This window comes from Petromyzon marinus, chromosome 1 (genome assembly GCF_048934315.1).
Source record: "Petromyzon marinus isolate PM22_M1 ecotype Great Lakes invasive population chromosome 1, UKy_Petmar_22M1.pri1.0, whole genome shotgun sequence".
NCBI lineage: Eukaryota > Metazoa > Chordata > Hyperoartia > Petromyzontiformes > Petromyzontidae > Petromyzon > Petromyzon marinus.
The window spans coordinates 11,538,769-11,566,293 of NC_133667.1; the positions used below are offsets into that span (position 1 = coordinate 11,538,769).

General features: G+C 58.2%; 1 protein-coding gene across 2 annotated transcripts in view; it reads right to left on the minus strand.

Annotated features, from left to right (window-relative positions):
- Positions 1–341: 341 nt before the first annotated feature.
- Positions 342–27,525, minus strand: part of LOC142924012 (uncharacterized) — a 120,245-nt gene continuing 93,061 nt past the window's right edge. The window contains exons 15-26 of one of the 2 annotated variants that reach the window (XR_012941150.1): positions 24,581–24,699; positions 23,612–23,973; positions 18,700–19,012; positions 17,701–17,833; positions 15,999–16,587; positions 9,268–12,961; positions 7,009–7,236; positions 5,324–5,815; positions 4,098–4,190; positions 2,145–2,219; positions 670–1,013; positions 342–587 (exon numbers count right to left, since the gene is read on the minus strand). Coding sequence is in view for 1 of the 2 variants with exons in the window: in XM_076065277.1 (XP_075921392.1) it covers positions 906–1,013; positions 2,145–2,219; positions 4,098–4,190; positions 5,324–5,815; positions 7,009–7,236; positions 9,268–12,961; positions 15,999–16,587; positions 17,701–17,833; positions 18,700–19,012; positions 23,612–23,973; positions 24,581–24,699 (6,206 nt within the window). In the remaining variant the exon portion in view is untranslated. Of the gene's footprint in view, positions 1,014–2,144; positions 2,220–4,097; positions 4,191–5,323; positions 5,816–7,008; positions 7,237–9,267; positions 12,962–15,998; positions 16,588–17,700; positions 17,834–18,699; positions 19,013–23,611; positions 23,974–24,580; positions 24,700–27,525 lie in introns of both variants that reach the window. The other variant, XM_076065277.1, reaches the window with a different exon arrangement.

Genomic DNA, 27,525 nt, shown 5'->3' on the forward strand with positions numbered 1-27,525 from the left:
CTCTATGATTTGTGGCCATGTCGCTTCTGACGAAGAGATATAGAGCTCAGCGGGCCTGAGCTGGTAAAATAAAGATCTGTTCATAGTTCAGTTTCTCCCAGCACCCATCACAGACCTCGACACCCATCACTACCCTCTAACACACACACACACACGCCAACATCCACACACCCACCCACACACAAGCCCGACACGCACACACCCACACACGCACCTCCACACCATTACCCACACACACCTCCACCCACCCACACAACCACCCACCCACACAACCACCTACCCACACACCCACACACACACACACCTCCACCCACCCACACAACCACCCACCCACACAACCACCTACCCCACACCCACACACACACACCTCCACCCACCCACACAACCACCTACCCACACGCCCACACACACACACCTACACCCACATACCCACACACCATTACCCACACACACCTCCACCCACCCACACAGCCACCTACCCACACACCCACACACACACACCTACACCCACATACCCACACACCATTACCCACACACACCTCCACCCACCCACACAACCACCTACCCACACGCCCACACACACACACCTACACCCACCTACCCACACACACACACCTACACCCACCCACACAACCACCTACCCACACGCCCACACACACACACACACACCTACACCCACCTACCCACACACCCATACACACCCACTGGCTCAGGTCAGATGCAATTAAACAAGAAAGGTGGTGTGAGGGTGGGAGACGGAGGAGGTGAGGACATTCAGGTCGCGACCTCTCCCCGTTCAGGACGTGACCCCCGCCCCCGTTCAGTTTGCTACCTCCCGTGCAGGTCGCGACCTCCCCCCGTGCAGGTCGCGACCTCCCCCCGTTCAGGTCGCGACCTCTCCCCGTTCAGGTCGCGACCTCTCTCAGCACCACGAGGTCCACGGTGCTCTGGAAGCTCTTGAGCAGAGCGACTGCCTGGTCGTGATCCAGCTGATTGAAGCTGTAGCCGTTCGCCTGGGGGGGAGAGGGGAGACGCGCGGGGGGGGGGGGGGGGTATGGGGAGAGGGGGAGAGAGGGAATGGAGGGGAGAGAGGGCAGAGAGGGGATGGAGGGGAGAGAGGGGATAGAGGGAATGGAGGGGAGAGAGGGAATGGAGGGGAGAGAGGGGGGAGAGGGAATGGAGGGGAGAGAAGGGAGAGAGGGAATGTAGGGGAGAGAGGGAATGTAGGGGAGAGAGGGAATGTAGGGGAGAGAGGGGAGAGAGGGGATGGAGGGGAGAGAGGGGAGAGAGGGGAGAGAGGGAATGGAGGGGAGAGAGGGGATGGAGGGGAGAGAGGGAATGGAGGGCAGAGAGGGAATGGAGGGGAGCGAGGAATTGGAGGGGAGAGAGGGGATGGAGGGGAGAGAGGGGAGGAGAGAGAGGGCAGAGAGGGGAGAATGGAGACAAGGAGGAGGAGGAAGCAAGAGAGGGATAGACACGGGGACGGGGGTTAAGGGGCCACAGACGGCCGTGTTAATGGAACAACGCAAACGTCCGGAACAATAAACGCCTCCTCATTCGAGACGCAAACATCACCGCACCACCTCCTGGCTCTGACATCCCTCCTCCTTGAAGACACCGGTGCTGGAACCACCATCATCGGCCGGCGTCAGAACATCATCGGCGGCAGGCCGACGCACGCACCTCCTTCACGGGTGGAACATTAAAGGCACAGGCCACAGCGGTGCGATTGTGGCCATGGAAAAGCCAAAACTATGGACCATGTAGTAAACCCATAGAGACACACAGAGTAAACATCAGCACGGGGGAGACAAAGGCGGCCGGGCGTGGCGCCGGCCACCCACCCCCATCGTGCCCCGTCCCGGCCTTCACAGGTGCTGCCGCTCGCCAACAGCGCTTGCCCCAACACTCTCTCGCAGGCTACACGGGGGCATCTTTTTCCCGTTGCGCGTTCACGCGCTCATCTCAGCGAGCGGGCTCGCAAGACCCACGGGCGCTCTCACACAAGGCCTGTCAACGAGGACCCCACCACCACCTACCCCCCCCCCCCCGTGCACCCAGCCTGGCACGACGGACGACGGCGGCGGGGCGAGCCTTAGGCCCCCTGCGTAGGCTTCCGCCGACGTTGTGACCCCCGTCCTCACCTTCATGATCTTGTCTCCGGGCACCAGGAGGTTGCACGCCGGGCCGTTGGGTTGCACCCTCGTCACAAAGATTCCCTGCGAAGGGAATGGGGGGGGGGGAGAAAAAAAATAAAATAATGATTGCAAGCGAACAAATTGGTTTGTAGTAAAATAAATCGACGGGTATCTAGATCATGGGACCTCCTTTGCCAGTACTAAAACATGAGAATGGGTTTTCCCCTTTTTTCTGGCAACAAGAAAAAGGGGAAAGCCTATTATCATATTTTGGTACTGGCAAAGGAGGCCCCATGATGTAGATGCTCACCCCGAGCTCTCATTACTCTGACGGTGGCGTTGTCTTTGTGCTGTGTGACGCCTTTTGGCGTCCTCTGGTCTAACACCGTTTTGAGACGAGGCTCAAAAGAAAGCTGTCTCTGGTGTGGACAAAGACAATGCATATATGATCAGAGTATGTTTTGTTTGCATTCTGACCACAAGCATTGTGGTTAATGCCGACATGATTCCTTATAAAAGGTGTCAGTTTGGTGTTTTAACATCTTAACACCTGTTTTGTTTTCAGTTTCAGTTCCATGTATTAGGCACAGCCCTGTGAGCCATGCGGCTCTTGACTCGGGTGCAACCGCAACAAAACAAAAACACGAACAAGGAACATCTTAAAGTGACTACGCACAACAGACAAATTCAGGAACAAAAACGGCAAAGTCTTCCAGAAAAAGCGCCGCGTATCAACGCTGTCTGTGTTGCCAGAAAAAAAGGGTAAACTCTCATCATTAGACCTCCTTTGCCGGTTCCAAAATATAATAATAGAGTTTTTCCCATGCTTTCTGGCAACAAAACTGAAACCTCACAATACCAGATGATGCCTTTTGGCGTCATCTGGTCGAGCACCAATTTGGTCGAGGCTCAAAAGAAAGCCATCCATTGGTGTGGACCAATCAGTTTCAAGGACAATGCATATATTATCATAGTGTGTTTTTTGTTTGCATTTTGACTGCAGGTATTGTGGTTAATGCAGACATGAATCCTTGTAAAAAGGTTTCAGTTTTGTTGCCAGAAAACAGGGGAAAAACCCTATTATTATATTTTGGTACTGGCAAAGGAGGTCTTATGATGTAGATGCTCACCCCGAGCCCTCATTACTTTGATAGTGCATTGTCTTTGAGCTGTGTGACACCTTTTGGCGTCATCTGGTCGAGCACCAATTGGGTCGAGGCTCAAAAGAAAGCCGTCCCTTGGTGTGGACCAATCAGTTTCAAGGACAATGCATCATATATTATCATAGTGTGTTTTTTGTTTGCATTTTGACTGCAGGCATTGTGGTTAATGCAGGCATGAATCCTCGTAAAAAGGTTTCAGTTTTGTTGCCAGAAAAAAGGGGAAAAAACCCTATTATTATATTTTGGTACTGGCAAAGGAGGCCCAATGATGCGTCTGTGTCGTTAACCCGACACCCACCCGGCGACCCGAGCATTCGATTCCCGCCAACGCCGGCGACGGTTACCACAACCGGTCGCGGGCCTCCCCCTAGGTCAACCGGGCCTCAAACGGGTTGCCCCGGTGCGACGTGCCGTAAACATCGCCGCTGGGGGGAGGCGAAGGCCGGCCCCGGGTGTGGGGTGGTGCTGGCCAGCCCACACTCGGCTCGTGTGCCGCAGTGGCGGTCTCCAAAGGGCTATCGTGTTTGTGCGCTGTGCTTGTTGTTGTTGTTGTTGTTGCAACGTTCCGACCCCGTGTGTGCCCCGTACTGGACATCTGTAACAAAACAAATAAAAGAGCTTCACGGCTCATCAGATTCCTCCTCCGGTATAAATAAATGATTCTGACAGGCGCTGCTGCTGCTGCTGCTGCTAGCCTCGCTACTAACAGCACTTGCCCCATACAGTCTGTTGAGGCTACACGGGGGGGGGGGGGGGGGGTCTTTGTTGTTGTTGTTGCTGTTGTTGTTGTACGTACCGTGTCTCCTGGCCGGAAGGGGTTTCCTTGGCCCTTGACGCCACCAGTGATGCTGAACCCCAGGCCGGAATTTTTCACCAGACACACGCACACCTGCGAACAGGTAAAATAACGGTCACCCGCAACGCCCGCCCGCTCACTCGGTACAGGGACTCGCTCGGCCACTCAAGTTACAAAGACGCCCAGTCGTTCACATCCAGTCACTCACTCAAACGTCCAGTCACTGACTCAGCCGCCCAGTCGCTCGCCAAAGCCACTCACACGTAGCCACTCACCGAACACTCAGTCATCCAGACACCAAGCTGCACAGTCACTCAGTCACCCAGCCGCACAATCACTCAGCTGGACACCCAGTCACTCAGCACCATAGTCACTCAGCCACCCATTCGCTCACTCACCCAGCCACCCATCCACTCACTCAGCTGCTAGTTCACTCACTCACTCAGCCGCCCATTCACTCACTCACTCACTCAGCCGCCCATTCACTCACTCACTCAGCCTGACACTCGTTCGCTCACTCACTCAGCCACCCGTTCACTCACTCACTGACTCAGCCGCCCGTTCACTCACTGACTCACTCAGCCGCCCATTCACTCACTCACTCAGCCTGACACTCGTTCGCTCACTCACTCAGCCACCCATCCACTCACTCAGCCACCCGTTCACTCACTCACTGACTCAGCCGCCCGTTCACTCGCTCACTCACTCAGCCGCCCGTTCACTCACTCACTCAGCCAGGTGTTCACCCACACCTCGTGCGAGCATTTTGTGGAGAAGTCCGCGTGAGCGGCGGTGAAATGGGGGCCGGCACCGCCACGGCAGTGCCGACGAGCCGAGCGCTGCTACCGTTGCTAACACCGGCTGCCACCACCACTACCACCACTGCTACCGCCACCCCTACCGCCACCACTACCCCTGCCACTACCATCGCCACTGCCGCCACCACTACCGCTATTGCTACCACTGTCACTACCACCACTGCCACCACTACCACCACCGCCACCATACCACCACCACCACTGCCATGACTCCTGCCACCACTACCACCATCCCTACCGCCACCACTACTACCACCACTACCGCCATCACTGCCGCCGCCACTACCACCACTGCTACCACAACCGCCACCAATACCACCAGCACTACCCCCCACCACTACCACCACCACCACTGCCATCACTACCACAGCGACCGCTACCACCACCACCGCCACGCGTGCCGCCTACCTCTTTGAGAGTCCCCGACGTAGGCGTCCGGTCCGTGCCGCACCCGTTGACGTGCGCCGACGCCGACGACGACGATGACGACGTCGCCGGGCCCGGTATCGGCGCCGCGTTGCCACCCTGCTGCCCGTACGCCGCCGTTACCGGGGCCGTTGCCGGGGCCGTTCCCGCCGCAACCCCCCCGTACCCGCCCATCGGCCTGACCTGCCCGCCGTGGGGCAATGCATTATGGGTGGGCTGCGGCCGCCCCTGCATGCCCTGCATGCCCTGGGAGAGCGCGGAGAACTGCTGTTGCTGCTGCTGCTGTTGCATCTTGGGAATCTGCTGCGGCAGCAGGGGGTGCTGGGGAGGGGGCGGCAGCGGGACGACGCGGGAATTGTGGGACTGCTGGCTGCGCTCGGCCTGCTGCGTCAGGTTCTGCAGCAGGAAGTCGATGAGCTCCTCCTTGGACGGCTGCTTCACGACGGCGCCCGTGGGCGGCACCGGCGTGCCCGCCTGCACGCGAGCACAAAGGACGAAGATCACCCCGCGTTGCGTCAACAGACTGTCGGGGCGAGTGGCTGTTAGCGAGCAGCAGCGCCTATGAAGGCCGGCACTGTGGCGCACGAGGGGGTGGGTGGCCGGCACCGCCACGCCCGGCCGCCTTCGTCTCCCCGGTGGCGATGTTAACACACCGCACCGGGTACTTGTTTGAGGCTGAATCGACCTAAAGGAGGCCCAGGACCGGTTCAGATAATTGTCACTGGTGTCGGTGGCCATGGGCGAGAATCGAACTCGGGTCGTCGGGTTCGTAACGCAGTGCGCTAACCGCTACACTACCACTCCCCTGCATGTGCACACCACACACACGCGTACATACGTACATACGCACGCGTGTAACCGATTAGCTGGACCACGACTCCCCCACACGCGTACAGATAGAGACATCCACATATACAGACAAAGACAGACAAAAAGCATCCACTGCCAATACCAACACACACAATGCCAACACAGAGCATATCAAATGTCAAATCCGCACCTCCGATTCGCACGGTTGGCTTCGTACGGTCCAAAAGAAGTTCAACATACATACAAGGGGTCGCGTGGTGGTCTATCAACTATTTTATATTTTACCAGGTAAAGAGCACTGACCTCTGTAGCTCTTTTTCAGAAGTGGCCTGGCCACAAAGATAGCTCAATTGTGGCTTATCGTCACGTTGGAAATGTACGGCAGCCACATACTCTGAACGCGTGGTGTTGATTCTAAACGTGGAGCGAAATAAAAAGGAGGACCCGGAGAAAAACCCAGGCTACCACGGTGAGAGAGACACCTCAAACTCCAAATATACAGCAGGCATCGTCAGGGTCGGGGTCGAACCCAACCCTGGTTGATTGTCCTTCCCCCGCACCACCGATTAGCACGGCTGGTTACGTACGGTGCGAAAGAAACTCAACGTGCATATGTACGTGCGTACGAACCCACGACCTCCTGTGTACCAGGCGAGGGTAGTTAACATCTCCTAGCCACCGTGGCGCCCCTCTTTCATCGCCTTGATACCGGCAGGGAAGAGGGGAAAAAAATACGGTCCCGTTGAAACGTCCCCATCGCCACAGAATCTTCCCCGTGGGTCACCGGGACAGACTTCCGGCGACGCGCGCCCTCGCTCGCGAAACCCAACGGTAAAACCGCGGTCGTGACGTCGTACGTTTGACGTCGCTGCCTGATGATGCTGCTGCTGCTGATGCTGCTGATGCTGCTGCTGATGCTGCGGCTGCGTCGCTGGAAGCCGCGTGGCGAGAGCCGACGGGGGAGCCGGCGAAGGAGGCACGGACGGCGTGGGGGGCACGGGACCCCCACCGGCGCCGCGCGGAGAGGTGAGGCCCAGATCCGGCTCGAAGGACGGGTTGCTCGCCACGCTCAGCTGCGACGGGTGCTGGCGGTGCACGCAAACACGCAAAGATCCCCACCCACCCCGGTGTGGCCTCCAGCAGACTGTCGGGGCAAGGGCGCTGTTGGCGAGCAGCAGCGCCTATGAAGAGCCGGACACTGTGGCGCACGAGGGGGGGGCGGTGTCGTCAGAACCACGCGCGGCCGCCTTTGTCTCCCCAGTGGCGATGTTTACACGACGCACGCGCGCCACGATGCACATCCCACACTCGGAGCATACCAGGGTTTATATCTGCCCGAGATCGCAAGTAATAGGGAAAAAGCGGAGCCACGTGGATCATCGCACAACACACACTAGAGACAAAGATCGCCCGTATAGCCTCAACATACTGTCGGGGACAAGTGCAGTTAGCTAGCGAGTGGCAGCGCCTATGAAGGCGCACGAAGGGGTGGGTGGGTGGCCAGCGCCAACGCCCGGTCGCCTTTGTCTCCCGAGTAGGCGATGCTTGCCCAACCGTACCAGGTACTCATTTGAGGCTGGTGTTGTTGGCCGTGAGCGGGAATCCAATTCGGGCCGTCAGGTTCGTATCGCAGCACGCTAACCGCTACACTACCACATAGGCACAGATACACAGACAAAGATCCCCCCTGTATTGCCTTTAAAAGACTGTTGGGGCAAGTGCTGTTAGCGAGCACCTATGAAGGCCGGCACTGTGGCACACGACAACTGCCCCTGAAATGGGGAGTTGAGGGGGTGGAGTGTTTGATGCCACAAAATACCCAGGCAGGTGCTTGGTTTTGGAGGGGCAGATGGTAAGGCCCCATCACTTAGTAGCATGCTCCAGGTCAAGCAGCAGCGCATCCAGCTACTTCTCTGAGTGAGCAGCAATCACCAGATCATCAGCATACATAGTCGCCCAACAGGATGACTTTATCCTGAGGGGCCACAGTAGCTAGCACATGTGATAGGAGGTCATATAAGGCATCTGACTCATCGGCCTTGCCTGCATCGTTCCACTGATGTTCATCTTCGGTGGGGGCGTAAGCAACCATCGCCACCATTCCTGCGCACGAAGTAGCCTAGAGCTTACAGCCCACAGTAGCCTAGAGCTTACAGCTTCCCACACCTCACTGCCACGCTCCCACGCCTCCTTCATTCTTTTGTTCAGAAGAAGAGCCACTCCCTGTTGTTTGGCAGTCTCTTGCCTCGGGTAGAGGACTGTCCACCCCTCAGGGTGACTGGAGCCAGACCCAGTTCACCGGATTTCCTGAATACCAGAGATCCAGGCTGTACAGGTCTAGTTCCCGACAGAGGAGAGGCAGCCTCTCCTCCTCGGTGAGCATTGGGACATTCCACGTGGCCACTCGTAGAGGTTTTTGGCCGTTTCTGGAGGAATCAGTCTTTTGGCTCTGCCAAAGGGGGTTTGGCCAGGAGACGTCATAGACGCTTGTCACCCCGGGGCCTCCCGTACAAGCTTAGTTCGATATTTTACACCCATTTTCGTGGTAATGAAATTCAAGGTGGAGGGGTCACCAGCCCCTCGCATCCGCCAAGAGCCCCCGTTGGCCGCTGTGGTGGCAACCAGCGCCATGAGGGGTACATGCGATTGGAATTGGCCTTCACGCCCATGGCATTGCTCACATCCAGAGTTACCGCCCGGCACCACTGAGGAGGTACGGGGTTGTTTTTGCCGGACCAATACCAATACTCGCCATTCGCCACTAAGCGGCCATGACGCCTGTGCCGCACCTGGTGCACTTTGAGGCCACGTGACGTGTCGAAGGCTCGCTGACAGGAGGAGGTCTCGGGACAGACCCACCAGGTGCCATGGGTTGGCTGACTGAGATGAACGGTAGATGCACACCACTAGCTATACCCCCCTACTGTGCCAACTTGCTGCGTTTTAGCCGCCCACATCAGCAGTCGGACCAACACCAGCACCAACGCCACCGACACCGCCACCACCGCTACCAACTACCATCACCACCACAATCATCACAATCACCACCACCACCACAACCGGCAGGTCAGCGCGCGGCCGTCGGGTGCGGCGGCGTCGTCGTCGTGGCTGCCCACCTTGGCGAGGACGCCGTAGTCGCTCCGCCTCATGACGAGGCGCTCGCGCGACTCCCGCTGGCTGCTCCAGGCGGCGCCGCTGCCTCCCAGGCCCCGGGCGCCCATCTGCACGAGGTCCCTCTCGGAGCGCGCGTGCTCCAGGCCCGGCCCGAACGCCCGGCTGTGCTGCTGCTGCTGCTGCTGTTGCTGCAGCTGCTGCAGATACTGCTGGTGCTGCTGGTGCTGCAGGTTGTGCTGCTGGTGGTGGTGGTGGTGCGGGTGTTGGGGAGGTAACACTTGCGGATAGCCCGCGTGCTGTTGCTGCTGTTGCTGCTGCTGCTGTTGCTGCTGCTGCTGTTGCTGCTGCTGCTGCTGGTGATGTAGGAGGAAGGGCCTCGATATCGGAGCGAAACTCTCATCCACACTGTAGCTGCGCATGCTGTGCAACTGTCCTCGCGGGCGTGCGCCCGTGCCCTGCTGCTGCTGCTGCTGCTGACCCCTCCCGGACACCGTCCACCCGGCGCCCGCCCCAGACCAGCCGGAGCCGGTGTCCACCGGCGTGCCGCCCGCGCTCGAGAAGTTCACGTACTCGTGGTCGCTCTCGCTCGCCGGCGGTGACACGGGCGTCTTGGGGGGCGCGGGTGACAGCGGGCTGTAGTTCCCTCCGCCGCCAAACAGGCTGCTCTGCCTCTCCAGGCGGCCTCGGATCGGCTGCTGCTGTTGCTGCTGCTGCTGTTGCTGCTGTTGCTGCTGGAGCTGCTGCTGCTGTTGGTAATGTGCCACCATTGCCTGCGCGCCCGCGTATTTGTTGGCGTAAGACTGCGTCTCGGCCACAAACCTGTGCTGCTGTTGCTGCTGCTGCTGCTGTTGCTGCTGTTGCTGCTGCTGGGACAGGGCACTTGCCAGTTCCGCTTGGCTGAAACTAAAATGCTGCTGCTGAAGGTGCTGATGCTGCGCCGCCGATTCCGTTTTCTTGATGTTCACGTACTCCACCTCCTGCCGCGGGGACAGCGGGAGTTGTGCCAATAGAGGCTGGTGACCGCTGTGCTGCTGCTGCTGCTGTTGCTGCTGCTGCTGTTGCTGCGCCATCTCTACCGGATCGGGCCCCGACGTGCTGTCCGCCCGCCGCAAACGCCCGATCCTGCCGTAGCTGTCGGATCGCGCTGGCGGGACTGGCAGCGAGTTGATCCTCTCCATCGCCGCTCTCCTCTGCGCCGCCGTCATGGTCGATGAGCCACCGCTGCCGGCGCCGGAACCGGCGGCAGCAGCTCCGTGATTGGCCGTTGCCGCCACCGCGGGCGTGGCCACGACCGCCGCCTGATTGGTCGCCAGCGGGGTCCCCGCCCTCCTGCCGGTGAACCGGTTCGGTGACGAAGCCGGCTTCTGATTGGCTGAGAGAGACGACGACGCAGCAGCCAACGGCGGCTGCGGCGGCTGCGGCGGCTGCGGCAGCGGCGCCGGAGCCGGCAGCGGCGTGGGCGCCGACCCCTGTGCCGGCGCCCACAGCGAGGACGTCTTGACGGCGCGCGCCTTGGGCGAGATGGACGGCAGCTCCTCCAGCCAGTCGGAGCCGAGGTCCTCGTAGCCGCGGTAGTAGCTCACCTCCTGACCCCTGCGCCGGAGCAACGGCGAGCAGGGGGGCAGCTCCCGGTGACGCCGCGCCGCCGCGACGCGACCACCGTCTCCACCGTCGTTTGCCGGCGCCGCCTGCGCCGCTGCCGCCGCCGCCGCCGCCTCCTCCAGCTCGTCCTCCTCGTCGAGCAGCGGCACCGAGAGGCTTCGCGTCATCCCCGCGTGCTCGCCCGAGCCCCTACGTGCCGCCACCACCACCGACAAGTGGTGCGCGGCGAGGCCGTGCCGCGGATGGTGCTGCTGCTGCTGGTGGTGCTGGAGGAGGGACGACGATAACGACGACGGCAGCTGCTGCTGCTGCTGTTGCCGCTGCTGCTGCTGCTGCTGCTGCTGCTGGGACTGCGAGCTGGGCCCGAAGCTGGTGCAGTCCGTCTCGATGCCGTAAGCCCGCAGGAGGAGGGTGCCCGAGTCCACCTCGGTGAAGCTGAACGATTTGCCGAGGGGCGGCCGTGCCCCCGAGGGCCGCGTCGGGGGGCCCGCTCCGCCGGCCACGCTGGGCACCGGCGTGGCTGGCGCATGGTGCTGCCGCTCGGGGGACAGCTCCTCCGAGCTGCGGCTCATCAGCAGTGGCGAGCGCTCCTCGTCGTCGCTGCCGCCACCGCCTCCACGCTGCTGGTGGTGGTGGAGGAGGTGGTGGTGGAGGTGCTGCTGGAGATTGTGGTGGAGGCTGTGCTGGCCGTTCCGCCCGTTGTTGTTACCGCCGTTGCCGACTCCGTTGCCGCCGCCGTTGCCGCCGTTGCCGCCACCACGCATACGTCCCAGCAGCATCGAGCGCGGCCCCACCTTGCCCACGACGCCGTCGCCCCCCGCGCCGTGGAACAGCCCCCCAGCTTTACGCCGCTCTCCCCCGTCGCCGGGCCAGAGCGCCGTCGCGAAGCCGTACGCCCCTCCTCCTCCTCCGCCGACGCCCGGCGCCGCCGACACGGTGCGCTGAGCCGCCGCGCCGGGCCCCGTGGTGGCCACCTTGGCGTCGCTCTGCGGGAACGTGGAGACGCTCACCGAGCTGCCCAGCGGGGCCTTGGGAGGGGCCTGAGCGAAGGCCGAGGCCCGGCTCCCGGACAGCAGCGAGGCCGACGACGCCGCCGCCACCGCCGCCGCTGTCGACATCGTCGCCATCTGCTGGTGCTGCTGGGCGGCGCTGTAACTCGGCACGGGTGTCAGGGGGATAAGCAGCGGCGACGAAACCGAGAAGCGGGTCGGGAACGCCGCCGGCGCGTAGCCGGGCTCCGGCGCGACGGCCATCGCCGCGGCCGCGCCGCTTCCAGCGCCGTCGCCATACGCGTCGAACGCCGACGCTGCCGACGCTCCCGCCGGGCGGTGCCGGAGGCTGCCGGCGGCGCTGGCCGTGCCGCTTGACGGCGTGAGCCGCTCGGGCCGCGTGTCCCACAGGCTCGACGACTTCTTCCTCTCGCCGCCGGCCGGGGCCTTGTCAACGCAGCCGTCCGAATCGCCGCCGCTGCTGCCGCCGCCGCCGCTGCCGCCGCTCTCGCTGTTACTATGGCTCAGCCGCTCCGCCGCCCGCTCGATCGTCGTGGCGACCGCATCCCTGGTCGCCACGGCGGCCCTGTTCGTCGTCGGGCCGCATCCGGCCGCCGCCGTGCCCATCACCGATTTATTCCCCCCGGCCGCCGTGGCCGTCGCCGCGGCCGCCGCCGCCGTGGCCGCCGCCGCCCCCTGGAGACCCACGCTGCCGGCGGCCGCCGCCGCTGTCCCAGGCCTCGTGCCGGCGCCGGCATTGGGCGGCACGGGCGTGGTGAAGTCGGTCGTTTCCAGCGCGTAGATGCCGCGGTCGTTGAAGATGGCCTCGATAGTCTCGGCCGAGTGGATCTGCTCGTACTCGGGGCTGGTGCCCAGCTCGCTCGCCTCGGGGGACTTGCTGTCGCCCTCCTCCTCCTCCTCCTCCTCCTCTTCGTCATCATCGTCGTCGTGGCCGATGCCCATGCCGGGAGCCGGTTGGGACGGGGCGAGGTCGTCTTCCTCCTCCTCCTCTTCCTCCTCCTCTTCTTCCTCTTCTTCCTCTTCTTCCTCCTCTTCCTCCTCCTCGTCGTTGTCCTCCTCGGACCAGTCTGACCCCAGCGAAGCCCTGGGGAAGCACGCGGTCACGAGCAGGGTACCGCACGCTCGCGACGGCACACTCACCCGTGCGTGCGCGCGAACGATTAAATTATTTCGCGCCGTGCTAGTCGGAGATGGAGGGGAGGGGGAAGGCAACGGACTCGACAGGTCGCTTCTGAACAGCGGCTTATCATGATCACGTGGAAATACATAGCAGCCGCCAAATACTCTAAATGCACAGAGGTGCATTGAGAGACCCATAGAGACCCATAAAGTTATACGAAGAGACCCATAGAGACACATATATTCATAGAGACCCATAAAGATGTCAAGGGACCCATGGAGACACATAGAGACCCATAGACTAAACGAGATTTATTTTGATTTGAAGCTTTCGTGACTGCGGGAATCCGTACTCTTTGTGCGTCTTTCGGTAAAGTCACGTAGGTATAAAATAAAATGAATCGCGACGTTTCGGGGCGCTACACAAGCGTCCATCATCAGGTTGGGAAAGCGTGGTCTGCTGCCGAGGCTTGAAATGGGTGTAGCTCTAGGGTCATAAAACAGTCGGCCTCAGCAGCACACCACGCTTTCTCAACCTGTTGACGGACGCGTGTGTTGGCGCCCGAAACGTCGTGATTTATTTTATTTTATACCTACTACGTGACTTTACCGGCAAGAACCAAAGAGTATGGATTCATTTGACCAATTAAAGCCCAAAGAGATACGTAGCTGTTTTTTTTCTCCAGAAACCACCTGGCCACAAATGATCGCGGCCAAATACTCCAAAGGCACAGAGATACGTAGAGACCCATAGAGACACATATAGACCAATAGAGACCCATAGAGACAAATAAAGACCCACAGACTAAACTATTTTATTTGACCAGGCAAGACCTACTGAGCTATGTACTGTAACTCTCTTTCAGAAGCAACACGGCCATCACAAACGATAGCTCAACGACGTGGGATTATCACGTGGGAAATGTATAGCAGCTGCCAAAAACGATGAACGCATAGAGATGCATAGAGACCCACAGAGGCACATAGAGACACGTAGAGACACATAGGGACCCATAGAGACATATAGAGACCCACAGAGGCACATAGAGACACATAGAGACACATAGAGACCCATAGAGACAAATAGAGACCAATAGAAATCCATAAAAATACGTAGAGACCCATAGAAACCCATAGAGATCCATAGAGACACATTGATACCCACAGACACACATAGATACCCATAGATACCCATAGAGACACAAAGAGACACATAGAGATCTATAGAGATCCAGAGACCCATAAAGACACACAGGCATCCATACAGACACATAGAGACCCATAGAGACACATAGACACAGAGACCCATAGATACACATAGAGACACATAGAGACACATAGATATCTATAGAGATCCAGAGACCCATAAAGCCACACAGGCATCCATAGAGACACATAGAGACCCATAGAGACACATAGAGACACAGAGACCCATAGAGACACATAGAGACACATAGAGACACAGAGACCCATAGATACACATAGAGACCCATAGAGACACATAGAGACCCATAGAGACACATAGAGACACAGAGACCCATAGATACACATTGAGAGCAAAGAGACACATATAGACCCATAGAGACCCATAGAGAAACATAGAGACACAGAGACCCATAGATACACATAGAGAGCAAAGAGACACATAGAGACCCAGTAAGACCCATAGAGACACATAGATACACAGAGAGACACAGAGACCCATAGATACACATAGAGAGCAAAGAGGCACATAGAGACACATCGAGACCCAAAGAGACACATAGAGACACAGAGACCCATAGATACACATAGAGACCCATAGATACACAAAGAGACACATAGAGACCCATAGAGACACAGAGACCCATAGATACACATAGAGAGCAAAGAGACACATAGAGACCCAGTGAGACCCATAGAGACCTATAGAGACCCATAGAGACACATCGAGACCCAAAAAGACACAGAGACCCATAGATACACATAGAGAGCAAAGAGGCACATAGAGACACATCGAGACCTAAAGAGACACATAGAGACACAGAGAGACACATAGAGACACATCGAGACCCAAAGAGACACATAGAGACACATAGAGACCCATAGAGACACAGAGACCTATAGATATAAATAGAGAACAAAGAGACACATAGAGACCCAATGAGATCGATAGAGAAACATAGAGACACAGAGAGACACATAGAGACACATCGAGACCCAAAGAGACACAAAGAGACACATAGAGACACATCGAGACCCAAAGAGACACATAGAGCGCAAAGAGACACATAGAGACCCAGTGATACCCATAGAGACACATAGAGGCACATAGAGACCCATAGAGACCCAAAGAGACACAGAGACCCATAGATACACATAGAGACCTATAGAGACACATAGAGACCCATCGAGACCCAGAGACTCATAGATACACATAGAGAGCAAAGAGACACATAGAGACCCAGTGAGACCCATAGAGACACATAGAGACCCATAGAGACACATAGAGACACATCGAGACCCAAAGAGATACAAAGAGACGCATAGAGAAACATCGAGACCCAGAGACACATAGAGAGCAAAGAGACACATAGAGACCCAGTGAGACCCATAGAGACATATAGAGGCACATAGAGACCCATAGAGACACTTAGAGACCCATAGACCAAACTAGACAATTTTTTTACTGAACCAGGTAAGGTCCCACTGAGCAACGAAGCTCTATTTTTCAGAAGTAACCTGGTTATTAAACATAGAGATCCACAGAGACCCAAAGAGACCCATAGAGACACCCATAGACTAAACTAAAACAAAAAAAAACGTGTACCAGGTCTCAGGCCTAGCTCATTGCCGCCACGTGGACCCGGAGAGACAAACAATAAAAATAATAACAACAATACATTTCAACAAATCCACGCGACGATCGAGACCGCCCACTTCCAGCGCGACCGCGGCGCCACCCGTCGCAACCCCCACCCCCCCCCCACCCCCCACAGCGCCCCACCCCGGCTCCGCCTCACCCGTCGTTGGCGCCGCCGGCCGCTCGCCGCGCCGCGGCCGCCCGGGCGGCCTCGCCGGCGTCCGAGTCGCTGCTCTCCGTGCTGTCGAGGGCGCTGCCGCCGTGCGCCATCGTCGGCGACGCCGAACTCAGAGAGCTCTGCGTCTCCTGCTTCTGCTGGTGCCGCCTCTGCAATTGCCTGTGCTGCTGCGTCTGCGTCTGCTGCTGCTGCTGCTGCTGCGTCTGCTGCTGCCGCTGCTGCATGGACGACTCGGAGCTGAGCGAGCTGTCCCGGCTCGCCGTCCGCTCTGCGGCCGGCGCCGCCGCCGCCGCCGGCGGCGACACGGAGCTGGCGGAGCTCGCCGCGTCGTCCACGGCTCCCGCCGCGGCCGCCGGCGTCACCGCGGCGGTGGCGGTGGCGGCATCAGACGTCGCCCCGGAGCGGGCTGCGCCGCCTCCCGGCTGCTCTGGCGGCGACTGGGAATCTCGGGAGCCGGAATCCGAGCCGGAAAAGCCGTCGGTGGCGCGGGAGCGCAGGGCGGCGACGGCGTCCTGCCGGAAAACGCCCGCCGGCTTTCCCAGCGGCGCGGCAGAGGCCTCGTTCCCGGAGCCTGCGGGACGACGTGGGGCCCAGCTCACGGCCTCGTCGTCGTCGTCGCCATCGTAGTCATCGTCGTTATCGTCGTCGTCATCGTCGCTATCGTCATCATCGTCGTTGTGTTCGTTATCATTATCATCGTCATTGTCGTTATCATCGTCGTCATCTACATCATCTTTGTCGTTAGCGTCGTCTTCATCGTGATCATCGTCATCGTCGTCATCGTCGTCGTCATCATCATCGTCATCACGTACATGTACGTCATCGGAACTGAATTGGAAGATAAACTGAGCTAAAATAAAATTACCGGTACCGAGGCTCCCACAAGACCACACGTGGAGGGGGCGTGCGGCACAGGTTTGGGCCGCCGGCTACCGTGGAGTGGTGGCGGCCGTGTCGATGCGGTTCTCTGTGGTGAGTAACGGCGCCGCCGCTACGCCTCTCTAATAATAATAATAACAGTGACTGACTCCGAACCGCTCGCGCGCGTTCCCGAGATTCGCTGCTCGGGCGATTGTTGGCTGCCGACATCTTAACATAGAGAGGACCGCAGAGCTCGGGCAATCGTTGGCACCCGCTGCATCCCCGCTCGGTCTGTGGTTCCCCGTCACGCCCCCCACCCCCCTCTCTCCCGCTCTCGCTGAACGAGGGCGAGGGGCAGCCACGTGCCATCCGCTGCTGGATTAAAGCCTCCCTCCCACCCCCAACCCCCCGCGCGCGTTGCCGCTGGCCATCCGTTGCGGTCCCACCACGCCGCGATTCTTCTTCGTCGCTCTAATCTCCCTGCGGCTGCCACTCCGTCTCGAGCCCTCGTCGCCAACCGCGCCGTCAAACCCCGTCAGGCATTTAAAATTGTATTTTTATTTTTATTGTTTTCCCAAGGCCACGGCTGCTACGACGGGGTTGGCCCGCGGGGGCGACTACAAAGCGGGCCGCACGCCACCGCCGCGTGGGGGACACGTGGCGCGCGGCGGTGATAGTCGGAGGCAGCTCTCTGACGTCCGGCTTCCTTTTACCCGGTGGGGGTGGGGGGGATTGGGGGGGGGGAACACGGTGGGGGGGGGGGAGGCTGGGGTCGGTGGGGGGTTGGGGGAAGGGACGCGCGCACTTGGCGGTGGGCGAGCACCTTTCTGTCCGTCGCCCCTCTGGCTGTCGGAGTTGCTGAACCCCGGCGGCGGGAGCGGGGACTTCCTGCCCTCCAGCAGTCGCCCCTCGGCGCCCTTCCCGTGGAGCAGCAGGAAGCCGTCGCTCGGCGAATCCTGAGCAGCCGGTGGGGGGGGGGGGGGTGAGAGAGCCGCGGTGACTTTGGTGACAGCACTGTTGAACTCGCAGCAACAACAACAACAGTACGGCAAAAGCTCTCTCACCCGGCACTTGACCATCCGTGAATGCTCTTTTCACCCTCCCTCCTGAAGCCCCCCCCCTCCCCCCGTCGTGGCTTAGCGGAACCTCGATTCAGGAGCTTAGCTCCTGAATTCTACTCGATTCTTGCGAGGGGCGATGATGGCAGCGGCAGGAGCGGCGATGTGGCTCACGAGCTCGAGATGCCAATTTTGAGGTCCGCTAAGCCACGACGAGACGGCTTCAGTAAAGAGAGAGAGTAGGTGTCCTCCTCCTCCTCTTCCCCCCCGCTCCTCCTCCTCCTCCTCGTCCAATGAAGGAGCGCAGACCACAGCGGGTTTTACTCTCTGGGTGGGAGAAGGATGACCTTCGTGCGTGGTCGCGTCCTGGCGCCCCCTTTAACCGATGCCAGGTACGTTCGCGAGTGCGGAATGTTCGTGAGTGCGGACACCTAGCGGTGGTTCGTTCGTAAGTGCGGAATGTTCGTAAGTCAGACACCTAGCGGTGTTTCGTTCGTAAGTGTGGAACGTTCGTGAGTGTGGACATCTCTACGGCGGTTCGTTCGTAAGCGCGGAATGTTCGAAAGTGCGGACGTTTGTATCCCGGGGAGGGGCCACTGCTCGTATACGCTCCAGAACATTAATTTGTGCCGCCAAGACAACGCGAGAACACAACCGCCGATTTGACTTGCGCCGCAGCCGCCCCGCCGAACGGAAATCCCGGTCGGCCGTGACCGCCCGCTCGCCCCCGCCCGCCCCCGCCGCTCCCCCCCCCAGGAGCCCACCGTTCCGCGCGCTCCTCCGTCCCCTCCGGCTCCGGGCTGGCAAGCGAGCGCTCCGTCCTGCGCCAGCGACGCCGTCGCCGCGGCCAGGGAGCCGGCGCCGCCGAGCGGGACGTGCAGCGGGGCGGCGGCGCCCTGGGAGAGCCGCCCCAGCGGGGGGTGGTCGGGCCGCAGCGAGCGCGCCGACGCCGACAGGTGCGTCATGGGGATGTCCGCCTGCGGCGACGACGAGCTGTTGCCGCCGCTCGTGCCGCCGCCGGTGCCGGTCGCCGCGGAGGCGGTGGCGACGAGGGCGCTCGGGTCTTGCGGGGAGAGGCTGCGAGCGGTGGTGGGGAGTGGAGGGGGCGTGGGAGGGGGGGAGGGGTGGCGGGCGACGGTACGGGATTGGTTGGTGGCCCGGAAGCGTGCGCGATCGAGAGGAGGTCGCATGGCGAATGCATCCTTTCTTCCGTGTTAAATAAGAAAAAATGTTATTTCAATATTTACCCCCTCCACCCCACCCCCCTTCTTCTCCCTGTCCCCTTCGCCCCTTCACTTTAGCTCTTCCTCTCTTACCTTCCCCTCCCCATATGAAAGCGCATGCTCCCCCGCTCGCCATCGTCACCTCGGCAGGGACCGCGAGCCCAAACTCTCCCTTCCCTCTACAAGCCAGGAGTGTTGGGGACTTCTGTCCGTGGAGTTGCTGTGGCCCCCCACACCCCCACCTCCCCATGTGTGCCGGGGCTCGAAATAAAAACAAACACAATATTTTTTATATCCCCCCCAAATTGTATCTCTATCCCGAGCGGCGCAGGTGGCCGGCGTGGCGTCACGAGACCCCAGCATACGTTCGGATGTCACGCAGAGTGGCGCCGTGACCTCGTGGCAAGAGAGCGGCCCGCAGAAACGAACATCGCAGAGCTACCACGAACATCCCAGCTTCACGTTGCGTGACCTGAACACCCGGATTGGGAACCCCGGATCTCAGCGGTGCCGGATCAGCACTCTGACCTCCGAGCCACCGCGACAATTGTACGTTTAAACCCGCTGCTATTAGTGCTACAGCTGCTGCGACCACTACTGCTGCTGTGACTGCTGCTGCTGCCGCTGCTGCTACTACTACGACTGCTGCTACTACTGCTACTACTGCTTCTACTGCTACGACTACTGTTTATACTGCTACTACTGCTGCTGCTACTACTACTACTGCTGCTACTACTACTACTGCTGCTACTACTGCTACTACTGCTTCTACTGCTACGACTACTGTTTATACTGCTACTACTGCTGCTTCTACTACTACTACTGCTGCTACTACTACTGCTGCTGTGACTGCTGCTGCTGCTGTGACTGCTGCTGCCGCTGCTGCTACTACTACGACTGCTGCTACTACTGCTACTACTACTGTTTATAGTGCTACTACTGCTGCTGCTACTACTACTACACCTGCTACTACTACTACTGCTGCTGTGACTGCTGCTGCTGTGACTGCTGCTGCCGCTGCTGCTACTACTACTACTACTGCTTCTACTGCTACTACTACTGTTTATACTGCTACTACTGCTGCTGCTACTACTACTGCTGCTATGACTGCTGCTACTACTGCTGCTGCTGCTACTACTATTGCTGCTACTGCTGCTATTACTGCTACTACTACTGCTGCTATGACTGCTGCTGCTACTACTGCTGCTGCTGCTACTACTACTGCTGCTACTACTGCTGCTACTGCTGCGACTACTGCTACTACTACTGCTGCTATGACTGCTGCTACTACTACTGCTGCTGCTACTACTGCTACTACTACTGCTGCTGCTACTACTGCTGCTACTGCTGCTACTACTACTGCTGCTATGACTGCTGCTACTACTACTGCTGATGCTACTACTACTATGATTGCTGCTACTACTGCTGCTACTGCTGCAACTACTACTGCTGCTGCTACTACTACTGCTATGACTGCTGCTGCTGCGACTACTACTTCTGCAACTACTGTTGCTACTGCTGCTACTACTGCGGCTACTGCTGCGACTACTGCTACTTCTACTACTGCTATGACTGCTGCTACGACTGCTGCGACTGCTGCGACTACTACTGCTGCTACTACTGCTGCTACTGCTGCTACTACTGCTACTACTACTGCTGCTATGACTGCTGCTACTACTACTGCTGCTGCTACTACTGCTACTGCTGCTGCTACTAATATTACTGTTGCCACTGCTGCTACTACTGCGACGACTGCTGCTGCTATGACCGCTGCTACTACTCCTGCTGCTACTACTCTTACTACGACTGCTGCCGGAACGCAGGCAGTTACGTGCTCCAAGCGGTAGCGCAGCGTCCGCCGCTCGCTGCAGAGGGGCGCGGTTCGAATCGAGCGGCCGCCCTGATTAATGAATGCTGCATTGCGCGTTAACCGGGAAGAACATTTCTCCCCGCGGCTCGCCGTCCTCTAGTTACAACCGGCTAAAAGTCGAGCACAAGAAAGGTTGCTGGGTTGGATCGCGTTAAGTATAAATGTGTCGTAAAACCCACCACCACCAGACAGCCAATTAGTAAGGGGTCAACCATGGTTGTACCAGATGGAAATTGCACCAGTACAGCCATTGAAGTCTTCACGAACTACGTGGTCAAAATAGATGTTAAATAATGTTGGAGCCAGAGGACATCCTGTCACACCCCAAGGTGAAAAGGGAATGGCTCCGACTCCCACGTAGTTTTACCTCGGCCTGCCCACCACCATAAAGGTCCTCCATGATTGTGAGCAGAGGGATACCAACACAACAACAACAACCGCCATTCGGAGGTCACAGGGCAGACCCAGGTGCCACGGGTCGACTAACCGAGAGACTGGCTGATGCAGCACCTGTGCCCCCTACTATGCCAACTTGCTGTGCCCTAGCCACCCGGCGCTCCGCTCGTTGTTGTGAGCATTGCTCCTCCCCACTCCGTTGTTGTTGGAGGGCGACTGCCTCCAACTGCCCAGTAGCGTCCTTCACGAGCCTCCTCCACAGAGGCCGATCTTGACACCGCTGGTACCAGTCATCGGCAAATCCACTCAGCTCCACGTCCTCCTGTACCACATCACTCCATCTCTTCTGTAGCCCGTGCCGCGCCCATTTAGCCCCCTCGATCCAGCCAACATGACCTAGCAAACGCAGCCTTGCTTGCAGGAGGAGCTCACCGATGGGAATGTGTCCAGATTTTTCAAGGATATGTGAGCTCCTCATAAAATCCCGCCTGGTTAAACCCAGGATGTATCGTAGGCAGGCCAGCCTAAATGTTTCTAACCAGTGAAGATGTTCCATTAGGGGGGTCCATGTTTTGCAAGCGTAGAGAAGGGAGGGAATGACTGTGGCCGAGAAGACCTGAAGCTTCGTGCGGAGCGACAGACCAGGTAGTTTCCACACAACGTTACGCAACCGATGAAACGATAATGTTGCTCGACTGATTCGGAGTGAGACCTCTGCTGTCAAACCGGAGCCGGTCATGAGCACATTGCCCAGATATGGGAAACTTTCCACTCTCTCCACAACTGCTCTATCATCAATTGAGTTGTGGAGGTGGAGTGTCTGATGGTACAAAATACCCAGGCAGGTGCTTAGTTTTGATGTGGCTGATGGTAAGTCCCCACCTCTTAGTGGCAAGCTCCAGGTTCAGCAGCAGTGCCTCCAACTCCTCCTCTGAGTGAGCAGCAATTACCAGATCATTGGCATACGTAACATGGTTGAGCAATAGGGAGCCATCCCTTGACCGCACCCGGGCATCGATCAACCTCCCATTGTATCTGTACCAGATGGAAATTTCTCCGGTCCAGCTATTGAAGACTTCACGAACTACGTGGTCAAAATAGATGTTAAATAATGTGGGAGCCAGAGGATATCCCTGTCGCACCCCAAGGTGAACAGGGAATGGCTCCGACTTACGGCCACGTAGTTTTACCTGGGCCCGCTCACCATCATGAAGGTCCTTAATGATCGTGAGCAGAGAGTCAGGGACTCCGAAAGCACGAAGAACAACCCGCAGCCAGGCCTACTGATGGTATCATAGGCCTTCACCAGGTCAATAAAGCAGAGATGTAGGTGTTGTTGGAATTCCCTACACCTCTGCTATAGTAGACAAACAGAAAATATGGCATCTGTGCAGGACTGCCCTTTCTTGAAACCACATTGGGGCTCCGCAAGCCTTTCCTCAGCGTGCCTGGCAAGGGGATGTTGAATAATCCTTGCCAGGACCTTTCCCGGCACACTGAGGAGTGAGATGCCCCTGGAGTTGTTACAATCTGTGCGGTCCCCCTTCTTAAAGAAGGGGACTACCAGGGCATCCTTCCAATCCTGCGGAACCCGTCTAGTGGTCCAGACTGTTGTTATGATGTCATGTAGGGTAGTCTGTGCACAAACACACCCTCCCTCAGCATTTCGCTTGGGAGATCATCTCTGCCCGGTGCCTTTCCTGGTCTCAGGCTCTGGATCGCCTTCAGTACTTCCTCAACAGATGGCACCTCAGCCAGCCACTCACAGGGGGTGACTTCGTCTTCCAATATTTGAGGATACCCACACACACACAAGGGCAGAGCCAGGATTTTCAGCCCGGGGTGACATTCAACAAATTTTAATTTCAAGAATGATTGAATGAGAAATCGGCTCTACCCCACGCCACCGGTTGGCGACACACTCTGACAATGCAGTTGCACGGAGTCCGCCAGACTGAGTGTCGTACACTTATGCGCAGAATGTTTCAGATTTTCGATTTTTTATTTTTTTTCGGGGGTGACAATTGTCTACCCTGTCACCCCCCTGGCTCTGCCCCTGCACACACACACACACAGGGATACACCCCCAGGCATCAATTAGCACCCCCCAGTCTCATTCCCCTGCCCCCCCTCCCCATCGGTTCCTCCCCCAACGGTCCCCCCCATCCTCCCCCCCCCCACCGTTACCGTCCGGCACGCTGCGCCCCGGCGCCGTCCGTGGCTCCGACCGCCGCCGCCGCCGCCTTGAGAGCGGCGACGGCGTGGGGGTGCTCGGGCCGGGGCCTGGCCAGCAGGGCCCCGGCGAGCCTCCCCACGGCGGCCGCCTGCCCCATCTTGGGGGGCGGCAGCGCCTTCTCCTCCTCCTCCTCCTCGTCCTCCTCCTCCTCCTCCTCCCCGTGGTGCTGCTGCTGGTGGTGTGACGGGGGCCCCCGCAGCGGCGTGGAGGCGTGGGGGCGCGCGCCGGAGCCGCCGCTGCCGCCGCCGCCGCCCCCCGAGCGAACGTCGTCCGGGAAGGGCGTCGGGTAGCGCTTGATGTTGGCGCTCTCCAGCTGGTGGGGAGGGTGGGGCGGGGGGGGGGTGGGGGGGGGGTGCGATGGGGAGAGGTGGAGGTGGTCCACGGCGGGAGGTGGGGAGAGGAGGGGGCAGGGGTGGGAGGTTCACGGTGGACGAGTGAGCGAGCGAGGGTGCCACCTTCTCGTGGTGCGAGTCGCCCTCTGGCCCATCCTGACAATTGAACACGACAGCGAGCGAGCGACTGAGTGAGCGACTGAGCGAGTGACTGTGAGTGAGCGAGCGACTAAGTGAGTGAGCGAGCGAGTGTCTGTGCGAGGGAGTGAGTGAGCGAGCGAGTGACTGTGCGAGGGAGTGAGCGAGCGAGTGACTGTGCGAGGGAGTGAGTGAGCGAGCGACTGAGAGAGTGAGTGAGCGAGCGAGTGACTGTGAGTGAGTGAGCGAGCGACTGAGCGAGTGACTGTGAGTGAGCGAGCGAGTGACTATGCAAGGGAGTGAGTGAGCGAGCGAGTGACTGTGAGTGAGTGAGCGAGTGACTGTGAGTGAGTGAGTGAGCGAGCGACTGAGCGAGTGACTGTGAGTGAGCGAGCGAGTGACTGTGCAAGGGAGTGAGTGAGCGAGTGAGGGAGTTAGCGAGCGTGCCACCTTCTCGTGGTGCGACTCGCCCTCTGGCCCGTCCTGACAGTCAAACACGACGGTCGTCCTCCTCTGCCTCTGCTCCTCCCACAGCCCTGGGTTGAAGCTGTCGCTCTCCGACGTGTAGTCTGCGTCGCAACAGTAGCAGCAGCAGCAGGAGAAGCAGTAGTAGTAGCAGGAGAAGCAGGTAAAGCAGCAGGAGAAGCAGGTCCAGCAGCATGAGAAGCAGGTTCAGCAGCAGGAGAAGCAGCAGTAGCAGCAGGAGAAGCAGGTTCAGTAGCAGGAGAAGCAAATCCAGCAGCAGGAGAAGCAGCAGTAGCAGCAGGAGAAGCAGCAGTACCAGCAGGAGAAGCAGTAGTAGCAGGAGAAGTAGTAGCAGCAGCAGGAGAAGCAGTAGCAGCAGCAGGAGAAGCAGCAGGAGAAGCAGCAGTAGCAGGAGAAGCAGGTCCAGCAGCAGGAGAAGCAGGTCCAGCAGCAGGAGAAGCAGTAGTAGCAGCAGGAGAAGTAGGTCCAGCATCAGGAGAAGCAGTAGTAGCAGCAGGAGAAGCAGCAGTAGCATCAGGAGAAGCAGTAGTAGCAGCAGGAGAAGCAGGTCCAGCAGCAGGAAATGTAGCAGTAGCAGCAGGAGAAGTAGGTCCAACAGCAGGAGAAGCAGCAGTAGCAGCAGCAGGCCCAGCAGCAGGAGAAGCGGTAGTAGCAGCAGGAGAAGCAGGTCCAACAGCAGGAGAAGCAGCAGCAGGAGAAGCAGCAGAAGCAGCACGAGAAGCAGTAGTAGCAACAGGAGAAGCAGTAGTAGCAGCAGGAGAAGCAGGTCCATCAGCAGGAGAAGCAGTAGTAGCAGCAGGAGAAGCAACAGTAGCAGCAGAAGCAGTCGCAGCAGCACCAGCGGCAGCAGTAGCACCACCATTATGAGCACCATCATCACCGACAGACCGACACAGAGCAGTGAGAAATACATCATCAACATCAGCAGCAACATCATCATCAACATGATGAACAACAACATCAACAATATCATCAACATCATCAGCATCAACATCATGAACAACAACATCAACAACATCATCAACATTATCAACATCAGCATAATCAACATCAGCATCATCATCATCAACAGCATCAGCAACAACATCATCAGCATCATCAACATCATCAGCAGCAATAAGAAGAGCGTGGGTGGATTTCGTGATGGGTGGGTGAGTGAGTGGTCTATGTGGTGGGTGGGTGGGTGAGTGAGTGGGTGAGTGATGGACAGGGTGTGAGTACATGGGTGAGTGGGTGAGTACATGGATGAGTGGGTGAGTACATGGGTGAGTGGGTGAGTACATGGGTGGGTGAGTAAATGGATGGATGGGTGAGCACATGTGTGGGTGGGTGAGTACATGGGTGGGTGAGTAGATGGGTAGATGGCTGAGTACATGGGTGGGTGAGTGAGTAAATGAGTGAGTGGGTGAGTACATGGGTGGGTTGACCTGCATGAGACGGCACAGACTCCACGCGGTTCACGCCATTTTCCGACGACGACACTGCAATGGACGCGTGCACACACGCGCACGCACACACGCGCACACACACGCGCACGTACACGCGCATGCCCGTGCGTGCGGGAGCTACGCGCGTACCGGCAGACGCGCGCACGTGTGGTCTGGCGCTCACATGCACGCACGCACACGCACGCACGTACACGTGTAGGTGTATACACGGACACACACAGGAAGGTATGCATGCACCCATGCGCACACGCACGCGCGCGTACACATGTGCAGGTGTGTATGCACGCATGCATTCATACACAGGTACACACATACGCACATATAAACGCGCAGACACACACACGAACACGCACGCACATATAAACGCACAGACACACAAACACACACGAGCACATATAAACGCACAGACATACACAAACACACACACGCACATATAAACGCACAGACACACACAAACACACACGCTCACATATAAGCACACAGACACACACACAAACACACACGCGCACATATCAACGCACAGACATACACACACGCACATATAAACGCGCACATACACACACGAACACACACACGCCCAGACGACAAGTCACAGATGGGGACACAGTGGACGACGTGAGTACACATGACACAAAGAGGCAGCCGGGAGTCAACCCAGTAAAATGTGGAACGTCAGTCCAACGTTGGGTGAACGTTGGGGACAAACGCATTCCTCGTTTGCTCACGCAAGAGGGCTGCTGCGATTGGCTGGATGAGGTCACACGGGTCGGTCGTCGCCAAGGCAACGTGAAGGCAAGCATTCAACATGGCGGATTTTTTTTCCTTCTATATCCAGGGACTCCTCTACTGACGAAGGTTCAACTTACGAACTTTCAGAGATACGAACAAACCTGGTCCGTATGTCCAGTTGCCCGTTCGGACCGAGAGTCGTAAGTTCAACCACCATGCAATAGATGGCGGTGGCGGCATCTACATCTATAAAACGTGAAGAACCAGTGGCATCTACATCTACAGGAGATTATATAACTTTTAAAGCCACTCCCCGTGTTTAGCGTACATGCCGTAACAACGTGTTTGAAATCGACAGGAGTAAAGTTTGGACTTGCGAACAAATTGACTTTACGAACAGACCTCTGGAACCTAACTCGTTCGCAAGTAGAGGAGTCCCTGTATAGTGACAGCATTGAGATGTTTGATACGATTGTGAGACGGTAAATTACGAGAGGGTAAATATCCCTGAGGTAAATGTAAACGTAATCTTCTTATTTCTACTGTCTTTGCTTGTCCAAGGTGCACTCGTGATATGCTTTTTTGTTTATAGGCCACGCAAACTCCTCTTCTTGCCTAATCGCTCTGCCTGGTTTGAGTGGGCACCTTTAGGCCAGGCGTCCAGGCGAGATTGCAGGGCGGGGGGGGGGGGTGGTCAGGTATGAGGCCCCTCCAGCCTCCATGGATAACTAC